This window comes from Salmo trutta, chromosome 26, assembly GCF_901001165.1.
Source record: "Salmo trutta chromosome 26, fSalTru1.1, whole genome shotgun sequence".
Taxonomy (NCBI): domain Eukaryota; kingdom Metazoa; phylum Chordata; class Actinopteri; order Salmoniformes; family Salmonidae; genus Salmo; species Salmo trutta.
Genome location: NC_042982.1, coordinates 9,409,026 through 9,424,755, shown reverse-complemented (window position 1 = coordinate 9,424,755; position 15,730 = coordinate 9,409,026). Strand labels below are relative to the sequence as shown.

Genomic DNA, 15,730 nt, shown 5'->3' with positions numbered 1-15,730 from the left:
ATAATTTTACACACGGGCAACAGCTGCAACCTGCCGGTCACAGGATCTGAGTGTTGCTCCCCAGCCCAATAGCTTGGTATGCCATGGCAAGTTGGGTAGAATGGTCATCCCGCTATGGAGAGCAAGAACCACCCAGAGTTAAGGCTTGGTTTGAATGACAGTAACAGGCATATAAGTATTATGTAAAAGTATAATCTAAAAGTTATTTTCAAGTTATTTTTCCTCCCTCTGGTTCTCAGGCCCCTAGTGACCTTTTGCCTAGGAAAAATGTAAATGTGTTGGTCATTTTAGAGATGTTATAGTGTGCATTGGGAATCTCTTTAAGTAGCTATTTAAAAACCATCTTAAGGTTTAAAAACCTTAAAAACTTACATGGCTGCTGGTTAGGATGTTCGGTAACAACTCCTATCTGATTTTGAACTGTGTGTGTTCCCGTAGTCCTCTCCTCCCTTCGATGGCATGTGTTGAATGTCTGTGTGTGTGATCCCCCTGCCATTCCTCTGAGGACTGGGGAGTCAAACGTGTTAATGGGACACCAGCACCATCCACGGGGGTGGGGGGGGTGGGGGGGGGACAGTCTGCTCTGGAGTTATCGTCACTGCAGGGACCTGTTATGAATGTTGTTGATAGACTATAGATAGATGTTTATGCCATTGCGTAGCGGAGTGTAATGCAAGCAGCTAACCCTCCCCAAATCCAGTCTGAAATAGGGAGACTGTATCTGACCCCCTACAATACTGTGGATTCAGACAAGCCAGAGGGTTATAGATATATCACAAGACTGATTTTTATGTAAATATGAGCGTTTATGGAGTTTTTATTTACTGGGAAAGTGTAGGATACCAGGGTATAATATCACAGGAATTCTATTCTGTTGGAGCTGTAAGGTAGTGTGACAGAGTTAGTATGAATTAATGTGAACAAGAAAACAAATTATTCCAGTTTCCTAGCGACAGGTTTCTTGAACAGTGGTGCGGGTCGGTAGTAGACGAGGAAGTAGCAGTGTCAAGAGGCGGTTGGGCGATTTGGAGGAAGCTGGGGAAAATCAGAAGGAAACACAGTTTGACACAGGGAAACTGCCATCAAAATACACAGATAAAAGCTGGATTTAAGATTAATGTCAGTGCTTTAAATACATTTATTCATCACCCAACAGTGCTATATTTGACATTATCATGGGAGAAGGAGGGTTGTTTGTGTCTTGCTCTCCTTGTTGAGTATTTATCTCACAAAATATCTCAGTTTCCTGTTTATAAAGAGGCATTTCCTGTCTGCCTCAGGATGTGGCTCATTTTTCCATCCGAGCTTTCAAAGGACAAGAAGACCCTCTCATCTCTAATCTTCAGTTCCCATAGTCCTCTTCAAAGACAGATCTCTGGATGAGGAGCCTTTATAAGTGTGACTGGCTAAAACAATCCCATATTCAGTTCAATCCTATATTCAGTTCAATCCCATATTCAGTTCAATCCTATATTCAGTTCAATCCCATATTCAGTTCAATCCTATATTCAGTTCAATCCCATATTCAGTTCAATCTTAGTTTTGTGTAATCAGGTTGTGCATTACATGATTCCACCTTACAATTCTGAGGAGACTACAGACTCTGCAAAGACTCTAATGTCTGATTCATGTTCAGGGAGCACATGATGCTTTAGGAATCCAGGTTGGGTACTACTATGCTATGTCTCTCACCAGAGTCATACAACTGATTAACTCCATGTTTAGACCAGCTTCGAGTTCTTAGGAAACTATGCAGTATTTTTTTTTTTTTAATGTATTATTTCGTACATTGTTACCCCAGGAAATCTTAAGTCTTATTACATACAGCCAGGAAGAACTATTGGATATAAGAGCAACGTCAATTTACCAACATTATGATCAGGAATACGACTTTCCCGAAGCGGATTCTCTGTTCGGACCACCACTCAGGACAATGGATCTAATCCCAGTAGCCAACCCAAAATAACGGCACCGCAGAAGGGGCAGACGGATCAGCATCCTGGTCAGGCTTCGTAGACGTGCACATCCCTCACCGCTCCCGAGTATACTACTCGCCAACTACTCCAGTTTTCTTGACAACAAGGTAGACGAAATTCGAGCAAGAGTTCCCTTCCAGAGAGACATCAGAGATTCTAACATTCTCTGTTTCACAGAAACATGGCTCTCTCGGGATATGTTGTCGGAATCGATTCATCCACCCGGCTTCTCCGTGCATCGCACCGACAGAGATAAACACCTCTCTGGGAAGAGGAAGGGCGAGGGTGTATGCTTTATGATTAACGACTCATGGTGTAATCATAACAACATAGAGGAACTCAAGTCATTCTGCTCACCCGACCTAGAATTCCTTACAGTCAAATACTGGCCATTTTACCTACCAAGAGAATTCTCATCAGTTATAGTCACAGCTGTGTACATTCCCCCTCAAGCGAACACCAAGACGGCCCTCAAGGAACTTCACTGGACTCTATGTAAACTGGAAACTATATATCTGGAGGCTACATTTATTGTAGCTGGGGATTTTAACAAAGCAAATTTGAGAACAAGGATTCCTAAATTCTATCAGCATATTGATTGCACAACACGCAGGGCTAATACTCTCGACCACTGCTACTCTAACTTCCGCGATGCATACAAAGCCCTCCCTTGCCCTCCCTTCGGCAAATATGACCATGACACCATCTTGCTCGTACCGTTTTATAGGCAGAAACTCAAACAGGATGTACCAGTGACGAGAACAATTCAACGCTGGTCTGACCAATCGGAAGCCACCCTTCAAGATTGTTTTGATCACGCTAACTGGAATATGTTCCGGTCAGCCTCAGAGAACAACATTGACCTATACGCTGACTCGGTGAGTGCATTTATAAAAAAATGCATTGGAGATGTTGTACCCACTGTGACGATTAAAACCTACCCTAACCAGAAACCATGGATGGATGGCGGCATTCGCGCAAAATTGAAAGTGCGAGCCACCGCATTTAACCATGGAAAGAGGTCTGGAATTATGGCTGAATATAAACAGTGTAGTTATTCCCTCCACAAGGCAATCAAACAAGCAAAATGCCGGTACAGGGACAAGGTGAAGTCGCAATTCAACGGCTCAGACACAAGACGTATGTGGCAGGGTCTATAGGAAATCATGGACTACAAAAACAAAAACAGCCATGTCATGGACACCGATGTCACGCTTCCAGACAAACTAAACATCTTCTTCGCCAGCTTTGAGGATAATACAGTGCCACCGTCGCGGCTCGCAAACAAAGACTGCACCCTCCCCCTCTCCTTCTCCGTGGCTGACATGAGTAAAACATTTAATTGTGTTAACCCTCACAAGACTGCTGGCCCAGACAGGATCCCTAGCCGCATCCTCAGAGCATGCGCAGACCAGCTGGCTGGTGTGTTTACGGACATATTCAATCGCTCCCTATCCCAGTCTGTTGTCCCCACATGCTTCAAGATGGCTACCATTGTTCCTGTACCCAAGAAGGCAAAGATAACTGAACTAAATGACTACCACCCCTTAGTCCTCACTTCTGTCATTATTGAGTGCTTTGAGAGGCTAGTCAAGGATCATATCACCGCCACCTTACCGACCACCCTAGACCCACTTCAGTTTGCATACCGCCCCAATAGGTCCACAGCTGACGCAATCGCCATCACACTGCACTCTGCCCTATCCCATCTTGTCAAAAATAATACCTATGTAAGAATGCTGTTCATTGACTACAGCTCAACATTCAACACCATAGTACCCTCCAAGCTCCTTGGGGTGGCAGGTAGCCTAGTGGTTAGAGCGTTGGACTAGTAACCGCAAGATCAAATCCCCGAACTGACAAGGTAAAAATCTGTCGTTCTGCCCCTGAACAAGGCAGTTAACCCCCTGTTCCTAGATTGTCATTGAAATTAAGAATTTGTTCTTAACTGACTTGCCTAGTTAAATAAAGGTTTAAAAATAAAAGCTGGAGGCCCTGGGTCTCAACCCCACCCTGTGCAATTGGGTTGTGGACTTTCTGACAGGCCACCCCCAGGTGGTGAAGGTAGGAAACAACATCTCCATTTTGCTGACCCTCAACACTGGGGCCTCACAAGGGTGTGTGCTCAGCCCTCTTCTGTACTCCCTGTTCACCCACGACTGTGTGGCCATGCACGCCTCCAACTCAATCATCAAGTTTGCAGACGACACAACAGTAGTGGGCTTGAACACCAACAATGACGAGACAGCTTACAAGGTGGAGGTTAGGGCACTCGGAGTGTGGTGTCAGGAAAACAACCTTTCACTCAATGTCAACAAAACAAAGGAGATGATCGTGGACTTCAGGAAACAGCAGAGGGAGCACTCCCCTATCCACATCGAAGGGACAGCAGTGGAGAAGGTGGAACGTTTTAAGTTCCTGGGCGTACACATCACAAACAAACTGAAGTGGTCCACCCAGGAACTTAAAACTTTCCACCTTCTCCACTGCTGTCCCTTCGATGTGGATAGGGGAGTGCTCCCTCTGCTGTTTCCTGAAGTCCACGATCATCTCATTTGTTTTGTTGACGTTGAGTGAAAGGTTGTTTTCCTGACACCACACTCCGAGTGCCCTCACCTCCTCCCTGTAGGCTGTCTCGTCGTTGTTGGTGTTCACAGAAAGTGTCGTGAAGGAGGCGCAACAGTACCTCTTCAACCTCAGGAGGCTGAAGAAATTTGACTTGTCACCCAAAACCATGACAAACTTTTACAGATGCACAATCGAGAGCATCCTGTCGGGCTGTATCACAGCCTGGTACGGCAACTGCACCGCTCTTAACCTCAAGGCTCTCCAGAGGGTGGTGTGGTCTGCACAACACATCACCGGGGGCAAACTACCTGCCCTCCATGACACCTACAGCACCCAATGTCACAAGAATGTCACAAGTATTAGGTAGTTGTTGGGGAATTGTTAGATCACTTGTTAGATATTACTGCACTGTCGGAACTAGAAGCACAAGCATTTCGCTATACTCGCATTAACATCTGCTAACCATGTGTATGTGACCAATAACATTTGATTTGATTTGATGTATTCACAAGTCACACAGACACTGAAACCTGATTCTGTCCACATGCTGACCTATAAACGGTCCAAGGCAACTGTTAGTGAAGAATAGAATATACCACAAATAATTATAGATGTCTCTTGTTTCATAATGTATGGTTTTTAAATAGGATATTGTATCTGAGGTATATTTGTGTACCTTATGGGATAACAGTAGCACAGTTGGGTCCAAATGATCAGTTTAAAGCAGGAGTAGGCAATCATTTCGGCTCGAGGGTCACATTTCAAAATTCAGCGGAGGGCAGCGCAGATTTGTCTCTGGACCAATTTTTTCGTCAAAGCAATTTGCGGGCCAGAAGAAGCGCAGTTATTTGAAAACGTATAGTTCCATTATAATTTCTACATACTTTCTGTTTAGTTTTAGACGTTCAAAAGTGTCCTGAAGTGTTTTTTCTTTTTTACCCAAAATAATCTGTATGATTTAAAGTCTCTGACATTTCTGGGAATGCCAGCTATGCCGAGTAGGGCTTTCCCTTCATTGGCCTGATAAATAGGGAATTGACAACATCCAGCAGTGAAGATTGTGGAGTCTAACGTGGGTTTGTTTTGGACACAGTTGGGGGAATACATTTTAGATTTTTTTCACCACAACTCAAGCTGGCATAGGTCCCCTCTAGTAGAAGTAGTTCATCTTCATGGGAAAGTAGAGATCAATAACTGACAAAAACAGATGGGGGCATTTGGTAACACTAAAATCTATATGCAGCAGTTTCAGGAGGTCTATCCATTAATCATAATGTGCCCTGGCATTGAACTGTTTGAATAAACAGTTTTTCAAATCCAATAGCTTTAGAATAACTTTATCCCTGAGTTGTACACAAACTAACCACTTTTTCTCTGTAAATCTTGATGCTATTTGTATTTGCACGTCAACTTATTACCAGAATAGTATTGATTAACAGTGGACACAAAAGGGTCCTTTCTCTTCATCCTGGGTCTCATGACACTCATTGCATTAGCACAAATCAGGTTAGCTTTCTCCACACAGCAGGTCTGTAGCTGCTAAGTGTGTGTCTTAATACTACATACTATGGCTGTACATATGGGGTAACTTGTGGTAGACTGTCAATGTGAGGGTTACTGTAGATGACTCTCCAACGTTTTCAGTCCAAGGGAAATTTATTTTTTTGTAACTTTAGAGGATGCTCTTTTAGTTGCCTAGTTGCTAACCCAATTACTGTAACTTTCCAAATGATGGAGAAAACAAACACAATTTATCCTCTGCAGAATTCCATTAGTATTTGGACATGGTGTCTAGATGACTAGCCAAATCAGTGTTTAAAGTGACTGACCTGGAAGCCCCTAGGATTCAACTGCTGCAAAATATATACAGAGCAAACAAGACACACAGCGCTTCCTATCAAAGCTATGTTTACTGTATGTGGGGACTTTTAAATATTCATAAGGTGAATATATTAGGCCCATTTCCTACTACATAGTAGTACACACACTGTGTATTTGTTGGCACGCTGTGAGTGAAACAGCCTGGTCTCCACTGCTGAAAGCATGTCCCTGAGACCTCTCTAGATCTGGTTGTTTGTTCTATTTGCTTGTAGTTCTTTGCCTTGAACAATACTCTTATTCAGAAAGACAATTCCAGTATCAAACACTACGATGTAAAAGGGTAGGTCTATGTGTTCCGTTGTGCAGAAACCTGACTTCATAACCACTCCACAGTATAGCCAAATAGAAACATATTCCAATTATAATTGAATTAGATATTGCATAAGTGGAGATTAGATAGCTCATATCACTTTCATTACTCTGGCGTTGTTGTTGTTGCACAATCCGCCAAAAACAAAGCCACACATCACAAGATCCCATTCTTATCCCATTTCTAACTAGGGTCCTGACTGATACCCTGCTGAGACTGGGATCAGGCTGTTTGATGTCGGGAGAATGTTAGTGAACTGTCCTGTCCTTTCCCATTCCCTAGAAGCAAATAGCTGACCACCAAGTCAAGGTCTGTTACTTCATTATCAAATCTAAAATAGGAAAACCTAATCCTGTGAGCCTGTTTGATAAATTAGATGTAATGTCTCAATGTATAGTACCAATGCATTTAAAAAGACATTGAGAACATTGAGGACACCACATCTGACCAGCAAACATATCATGAGAACAGACGTACACAGACAGTACCATGTCCTTCTCCAATGTTAATTCGAAACCTTTTCATTTACCACAGAACATCAATCCCATAATGTGAAATGAAACAGATGGGTTGCCAGATTGGAGGTTAGGTTGTTTTGCTGTGTTGGACTGTAGTCTGCAGGTCCCTCTAAGCTGAATGGAAGGATTCCATGCCGTATAGATCAGTCAGTAGTAAGCATGCAGATGTGGGTCAGAGAGAGCTGGATCTATATAAAGAAAGTGGTCTGACCTATGCGGAGCACTCAGTGTGCAGAACAGGGGGCACTCTGGGCCAGCTGCTTCTTTCACTCATACACATATTACGGTGGGGGGAGGGGGGGCATAGGGGGGAGGGGTCTCAAAATAATTCTAATTTAACCATTCGCCTATTTGTTTAAAATGCAATTTGTAGCCTACTGCTACAATTCTAAATATTCAAGTAAAAGCTTATTCTGTAAGAGTGCGTGCTGGTGGCAGGGAAGTCAGGTGCAGGAGATCGAACTTGGTATAAAATGGAGCAGTTTAATAAGTGCTCAAAAACTCCTAAAACCAAAATAATACAAGTGGGTACAAAACCCATCGCACACCAGAACATATCTTGCACAAAGCTTACAAACAAACAATCACCGACAAGGACAATGAGGGGGAACAGAGGGTTAAATACACAACATATAATGAATGGGATTGGAACCAGGTGTGATACAAGACAAGACAAAACCAAAGGAAAATGAAAAGAGGATCAGCGATGGCTAGAAGGTTGGCGACTTCGACCGCCGAACGCCGCCCGAACAAGGAGAGGGACCAACTTCGACGGAAGTCGTGACAGTACCCCCCCCGACGCGCAGCTCCAGCAGCGCGTCTACACCGTCCTCGGGGATGACCCGGAGGGCGAGGCGCAGGGCGATCCGGACAAAGACGGTGGAACTCCTGCAGCATAGATGGGTCCAACACATCCTCGACCGGAACCCAGCACCTCTCCTCCGGACCGTACCCCTCCCACTCCACGATATACTGAAGGCCCCTCGCCCGGCGCCTCGAATCCAGTATGGAGCGAACGGAGTACGCCCCCCCCCCCCCCCCCCCGATGTCCAGAGGGGGCGGAGGAACCTCCCACACCTCAGACTCCTGGAGCGGGCCAGCCACCACCGGCCTGAGGAGAGACACATGGAACGAGTGGTTAATACGGTAATCGGGTGGAAGCTGTAACCTATAACAAACCTCGTTCACTCTCCTCAGGACTTTAAATGGCCCCACAAACCGCGAACCCAGCTTCCGGCAGGGCAGGCAGAGGGGCAGGTTTCGGGTCGAGAGCCAGACCCGGTCCCTCGGTGCGAACACCGGGGTCTCACTGCGGTGACGATCTGCATTAACCTTCTGGTGAGTCACGGCCTGCTGAAGGTGGACATGGATGGCTTCCCATGTCTCCTCCGCGCGCCTGAACCAGTCGTCCACCGCAAGAACCTCGGTCTGACCCTGATGCAAAGGCGCCAAAACCGGCTAGTACCCCAGTACGCACTGGAAGGGAGAGATGTTAGTGGAGGAGTGGCGGAGCGAGTTCTGTGCCATCTCGGCCCAGGGCACGAACTCCTCCCACTCCCCCGGCCGGTCCTGGCAATAGGACCTCAGAAACCTGCCCACATCCTGGTTCACTCTCTCCACCTGCCCATTACTCTCGGGGTGAAACCCTGAAGTAAGGCTGATCGACGTTCCATGAACGCCAGACATTCCATGAACGCCTTCCAGACCCTAGACGTGAACTGGGGACCCTGATCAGATACTATATCCTCAGGCACCCCGTAGTGCCGGAAGACGTGTGTAAACAAGGCCTCCGCAGTCTGTAGGGCCGTAGGGAGACCGGGCAGAGGGAGGAGACGACAGGACTTAGAGAAAAGATCCACAACGACCAGAATTGCGGTGTTACCCTGTGAGAGTGGAAGATCAGTAAGAAAATCCACCGACAGGTGCGACCAAGGCCGCTGTGGAACGGGCAAGGGGTGTAGCTTACCTCTGGGCAGGTGCCTAGGAGCCTTACACTGGGTGCACACCAAGCAGGAGGAAACATAAACCCTCACGTCCTTAGCCAAGGTAGGCCACCAGTACCTCCCGCTCAAACAGCGCACTGTCCGACCGATCCCAGGATGACCAGAGGAGGGTGATGTGTGGGCCCAATAGATCAACCATTTAACATTACATTTATGTCATTTAGCAGACGCTCTTATCCAGAGCGACTTACAAATTGGTGCATTCACCTTATGATATCCAGTGGAACAACCACTTTACAATAGTGCATCTAAATCTTTTAGGGGGGGGGGTTAGAAGGATTACTTTATCCTATCCCAGGTATTCCTTAAAGAGGTGGTCACGGACAGCAGACGGGACGCACAGACGCCCAGCGGGACACTGGACGGGAGTGGGCTCTGCACGTAATGCCTGCTCAATGTCCGTGTCCAGCTCCACACTACCGGCGCCACCAGGCAGGAGGCGGGGAGTATGGGGGTGGGATCCATGGGCCGCTCCTCTGTGTCATACAGCCGGGACAATGCATCTGCCTTTGCGTTCTGGGAGCCTGGTCTGTTAGAAAGGGTAAACACAAAACGGGTGAAAACATGGCCCACCTTGCCTGGCGAGGGTTCAGTCTCCTCGCTGCCCGGATGTACTCCAGATTGCGGTGGTCAGTCCAGATTAGAAAAGGGTATCTAGCCCCCTCAAGCCAATGTCTCCACACCTTCAAGGCCTTGACGACAGCCAACAGCTCCCGGTCCCCCACGTCATAGTTTCGCTCCGCCGGGCTGAGCTTCTTCGAGAAGAAGGCACAGGGACAGAGCTTCGGTGGCGTACACGAGCGCTGAGAGAGCACAGCTCCTGTCCCATCCTCGGACGCGTCCACCTCCACTATGAACGCCAAAGAGGGATCCGGATGGGCCAGCACGGGTTCCGAGGTAAACAGAGCCCTCAGGTGACTAAAAGCCCTGTCCGCCTCAGCTGTCCACTGCAAGCGCACCGGGCCCCCCTTCAGCAGTGAGGTAATGGGAGCCGCTACCTGACCAAAACCCCAGATAAACCTCCGGTAGTAGTTGGTAAACCCTAAGAACCGCTGCACCTCCTTTACCGTGATGGGAGTCGGCCAATTATGCACGGTTGCAATGCGGGCACTCTCCATCTCCACCCCTGAGGTGGAAATGCGATACCCTAGAAAGGAGGCGGACTGTTGGAAGAACAGGCATGTCTCAGCCTTGACGTACAGATCATGCTCCAACAGGCGACCAAGCACTCTGCGCACCAGGGACACATGCTCGGCACGTGTAGCGGAGTATAACAAAATGTCATCAATATACACCACTACACCCTGCCCATGCAGGTCCCTGAAAATCTTGTCTACAAAGGCCTGGAAGACTGATGGCGCATTCATCAACCCGTACGGCATGACGAGGTACTCATAGTGCCCAGAGGTGGTACTGAAAGCCGTGTTCCACTCGTCTCCCTCTCGGATACGCACCAGGTTGTAAGCACTCTTGAGATATAGTTTGGTGAAGAAGCGCGCCCCTTGCATTGACTCTATCGCTGTGGCTATGAGCGGTAGCAGGTAATTATACCTCACAGTGATCTGACTCAGACCCCGATAGTAAATACACGGGCGCAGATCTCCCTCCTTCTTCTTCACAAAAAAGAAACTCGAGGAGGCGGGTGAAGTGGAGGACCGAATGTACCCCTGACGCAGGGATTCGGAGACATATGTTTCCATAGCCTCCGTCTCCGCCTGTGAGAGGGGATACACGTGACTCCTGGGAAGTGCAACGTCTACCAGGAGATCTATCGCACAATCGCCCCGTCGATGAGGTGGTAATTGAGTCGCCTTCTTTTTGGAGAAGGCGAGAGCCAAATCGGCATATTCAGGGGGAATGCGCACAGTGGAGACCTGGTCTGGACTCTCCACTGTAGTAGCACCAACGAAACCCCTAAACACCTACCTGAGCACTCCCGCGACCACCCCGTGAGAGCCCTCTGTGGCCAAGAAACAGTGGGGTTATGACAAGCTAACCAGGGTAGGCCCAGCACCATGTGAGACACAGGAGAGTCAATAAGGAAGAGACTAATTCTCTCCGTATGACCCCCCTGCGTCCAAGGAGCGGTGACCTCCCTAATCAACCCTGACCCTAATGGTCGACTATCTAGATCGAACTTGGTATAAAACGGAGCAGTTTAATAAGTGCTCAAAAACTCCTAAAACCAAAAGATACAAAATAATACAAGTGGGTACAAAACCCGTCACACACCAGAACATATCTTGCACAAAGCTTACAAACAAACAATCACCAACAAGGACAATGAGGGGGAACAGAGGGTTAAATACACAACATATAATGAATGGGATTGGAACCAGGTGTGATACAAGACAAGACAAAACCAATGGAAAATGAAAAGAGGATCAGCGATGGCTAGAAGGTCGGCGACTTCGACCGCCGAACGCCGCCCGAACAAGGAGATGGACCAACTTCGGCGGAAGTCGTGACATATTTCAAATTAAACAAACACCCCCACCTCTGTGTCATGGTTTAAAAAATGATCATGTGAACAGTGCACTTTTTGGATGCTGGAATAATTTTAGAGTGGACAAACATGCGCAGGTAGTCTACTTTTGAAGTGATTTGTTTGACAATCAGATGAACACATGCTGACTGCTTGTGTTCATGTGTTCGTGCGACATTAAAAGGTGATGCAATTTGTACGCTAAATAACGTCTTTACGATTAGGCCCATCAAAAAATGTCAAGCTCATGCACACATACAGTAGGAGGTCGCATGAAAAAAATAGAGACCTCCCCAAATGTCACGGTATAATTTGAACTCTACTTTACCTGGATATTATGGATACAAGCTCTAAGTATTTCATGTTTTTAAATCAGCTTAAAAGTTTGTTTAATTTAGCTATGTCGAGAAGTTAGAGCCATTTAGTTATTTCTGATACCGGCATTAACATTATACAGATCATAATAGATCAGATGCATAACAGCCTTATTATTGCAATGTCCAGTACTCGTGAAGCATACTATCCAAGGCGGGTGTCCCTGCTTTTACAACGTTAAGCCATCCTGGACAGGAGCACTCTGAATGTCTGTAATTTGTTCTCGTGACCGGCTGAGATACCCGACACTCTGACACCCCCGACAGAGGCATGAGAAATACGCTGACACTGAGTACTGGATCCCCCCCTTGACAAACACACACGCATAAACACACATGTCAAGACTGATCAAAAAGCCATCACATGAAACCAAAAGGGTAGGACATGCATGACATTGCTGGGGACCAGCAAAAAAGTCAAGTGCCTCCTGCCTATAAGTAGAGGGCTATTGAGGGGCTAGGGTGGGTGGTGCAAGGATATGCAAAACCATGGAAATAATTCCAAGAGTGCCATAGCAATGCACCGCAGTCTGAGAGGCCGGTCACTAAATCAAATGGTTGGAAATCCATGGGCATGCCGCAATACCTGCGTCAAGTGAAAAAAGAATAAAATAGAGAAGGTATAATCTTACAGTATATGCATGTGTGTATCCATGTACTGTATCCATGACATTATGTCATGCCAATGTAGCAGTGGGGTCAAAACAGACAAAGTAAAGCCATTGATGATATCTATGAGGTGATATAGTCTTGTTGAGATCTGCCCTCTGTCTGTGCATCACACGCCAACATTGACACAATCTCCTTCTGTTTGCAGACTCTGACAGAGAATTGGAAGACAGTCATGTATTTACCCAGGCCAGAGAACCAGCCGTGAGTAGCCTCTATCTGGCTTTCACTTGTTCCAGACATGCTATTTCCATATCTGAGGTGGTGCACTGCAGTGCTGTTTACTAACCTGTTGAACTTGATATCTCCTCTACTGAGCCAGGTGAAAGACAAAAGGCAGTCTCCCCCTTCTGACAGGCCTCCCACCGCCCCCCACGCCAACCCTCACCACAGTGCCTCCCCAGAGGACCAGGAGAGCCCAGAGAGAGTGGTGAGTGGAGAGTGTTTGGATATCCTAACACACTCAAGCCAGGGAAGGATAGGAAAGAAAAAGAGCCAAGAAAATGGTCTTAGACACACAGTTCTGCTGTATACAAAATAGACACTGTACATTACACACTCAGCATAATACATACATTGCATGTTACCCCTGTCATGCACGTTGTACACTTCACATACATAATACATATTGCACATTTCCCTCACATTCTGTCCGTGGCGTACTAACCCTGCTCATTTTATGATAGACATGGGAATGAAGGAGTGCTTAGACCTGTTCAGCTTACATGTAGGGATCCTATAGCGTCTGAGGGGAGGAGCTGATACTCGGAATTAAGTACATGGGAGGGGTCTAAATATAAATAAGGAAAGCAAACAATATATTGTGTGTTTATGGACATGCACTTACTGGTGTATAATATTTTCATGTCACTCGTATATCCTATAAAAAAAATGTTGAACCATTTCAGAATTGACCACAGTATTATGCATTATAATAATGTTTACGACATGTCCTCTAGTCCCCAACACCTGTGCATATTTTGAGGTGTGCTAACACGAGAGGTCAATTGTTGTGCCACTGTGCCCTGCCACCTGCTGTATGAAAAAGTGTCATCTCTGCTGAGCTTGGCTAAATGAATGGTTGTTTATGTTGAGAGAAGCGACCGGGGGGATAGAATGACCTCAGCAGGTTTTGATTGTGTCATTGTACTTGAGTCAGTGAGGTTGGGGTCAGGGCTGCAGCTAACACAGAGCTTATGGAGTATGTCAAAGCCCATGTGATGAGAGAAATAATGTCTCTAATCTCAGAATGAGTGTGTCTATAATGAAGGTATTCTGTCAATCCCTAATAGTTATTTTCTCTCCATATCCCAAAGCATTCATTGGCGCATACACACACACACCAAGCTCATTGGGTTTCAATCCCCTATGCTTACAAAGTTATTTACCTGCCAAATACTTGTATCTTACAATAACCTATATTGTATGTGGCCCATGCAGGATTTGAACCCATGACAGAACTATTATCGTTACTATCATGGTCCAATCAACTGAGCCATCAACACAGACACAATGCTTCCTTTTAGGTTCAGAAAGAGAAACTGCATGCAGAGCTGAAACAGGTGCTGAGTCTGAAGAGAAGACACCTGAAAGAGTCGTCTCGTTTGGCCCACGCAGAGATGGATTCCTCAACAGAGGTCCAAGCAGTGGTAAAGAGCCAAGAAAAAACTAATACTCATGAAACAGTAACATTTACACAGGCCTAGAAAACGCTCAGAATCGCATGCCATTCTACTGTTTACATTTGACGACAAGAGACTTTTATTGTATTTATTATTATTTATTTTAACCTTTATTTAACGAGGCAAGTCAGTTAAAAACAAATTCTTATTTACAATGATGGCCAACCAGGAGGCAAAAGGCCTCCTACGGGGACGGGGGCTGGGATTAATAATAAAAAATAAAATACAAATATAGGACAAAACACACATTACGACAAGAGAGATACCACAACACTACATGAAGAGAGACCCAAGACAACAAGCATGGCAGCAACACATGAAAACAGCATGGTAGCAACACAACATGACAATAGACTTGAGGAAACCCCCCTTGAGGAAACCCTCTCCTCTGGTGTGTCTTTACAGGAGGAGACTGCATCTGAGGTGGTGGAGGTTGTGGTGGAGACAGAGGCTGAGGCTGGAGCCAGTGGCTACAGTGTCACAGGTGGAGGGGAGCGAGGCATCTTCATTAAGGACGTCCTTAAAGACTCCACTGCAGCAAAGCATCTTAGCCTCCAGCAAGGTAAGTGGACGGGGAAATTAGAGTTGCATGAATATAAAGCCATGAGACACAGCTGAGGTAAATTAGTTATGGACTAGTTTAATAGATAGAAATATACATTAGAATGTTAAACAGTCAACTATTCAAACATAAATTCATTCCATACTTAGAAATAACTGAAAAAAATGCAATGTTGAAATCATCTTGTTTCTCCCCATCTGTATCCCTTCCTTGTATAACTTCCATTAAGTGTACTGTGTAATTTATTGCATGTAATGTCATTGATCAATTACCTGTTCTGACGTACATACTGTACATTATCTTGTGCAAATAAAATGTAAACATCAAAATGCCATGCCCTTTCATATCCTTCCTTCGATTGTCAAAAGCAAACCACAACTATAAGACTTCAATATTTCCCCCTGTTCTTTTTATCTCATTTGTGCTGTGTGCATATTAACTTTTGTCTGGTTGATTGGTGTCCTTGCAGGAGATCAGTTGCTCAGTGCAAGAGTCTACTTTGACAATGTGAAGTATGAGGATGCCCTGAAGATCTTGCAGTGTGCGGAGCCTTATAAAGTCTCCTTTTTCCTGAAGAGGACCATCGCCGGTGCTGATGTCACCATGCACCCTGGCGCCACCAGCTTGGAACTGAAAGGACCCAAAACCAAGATGCAAAAAATGGTACGGCTATTATAGTATTTGTAATTGCCAATTTGACAT

The 15,730-nt window shown here is 45.9% G+C and overlaps 1 protein-coding gene across 7 annotated transcripts in view; it reads left to right on the top strand.

The window, feature by feature from the left end:
- Positions 1-15,730, top strand: part of LOC115163037 (periaxin) — a 29,090-nt gene that overhangs the window by 751 nt on the left and 12,609 nt on the right. For 6 of the 7 annotated variants that reach the window (XM_029714623.1, XM_029714621.1, XM_029714619.1 and 3 more), the window contains exons 2-6: positions 12,933-12,988; positions 13,107-13,214; positions 14,311-14,433; positions 14,872-15,028; positions 15,498-15,691. In XM_029714623.1, coding sequence (XP_029570483.1) covers positions 14,404-14,433; positions 14,872-15,028; positions 15,498-15,691 — 381 coding nt within the window. In that variant the 5' untranslated portion in view covers positions 12,933-12,988; positions 13,107-13,214; positions 14,311-14,403. Of the gene's footprint in view, positions 1-12,932; positions 12,989-13,106; positions 13,215-14,310; positions 14,434-14,871; positions 15,029-15,497; positions 15,707-15,730 lie in introns of those variants that run through there. The other variant, XM_029714624.1, reaches the window with a different exon arrangement.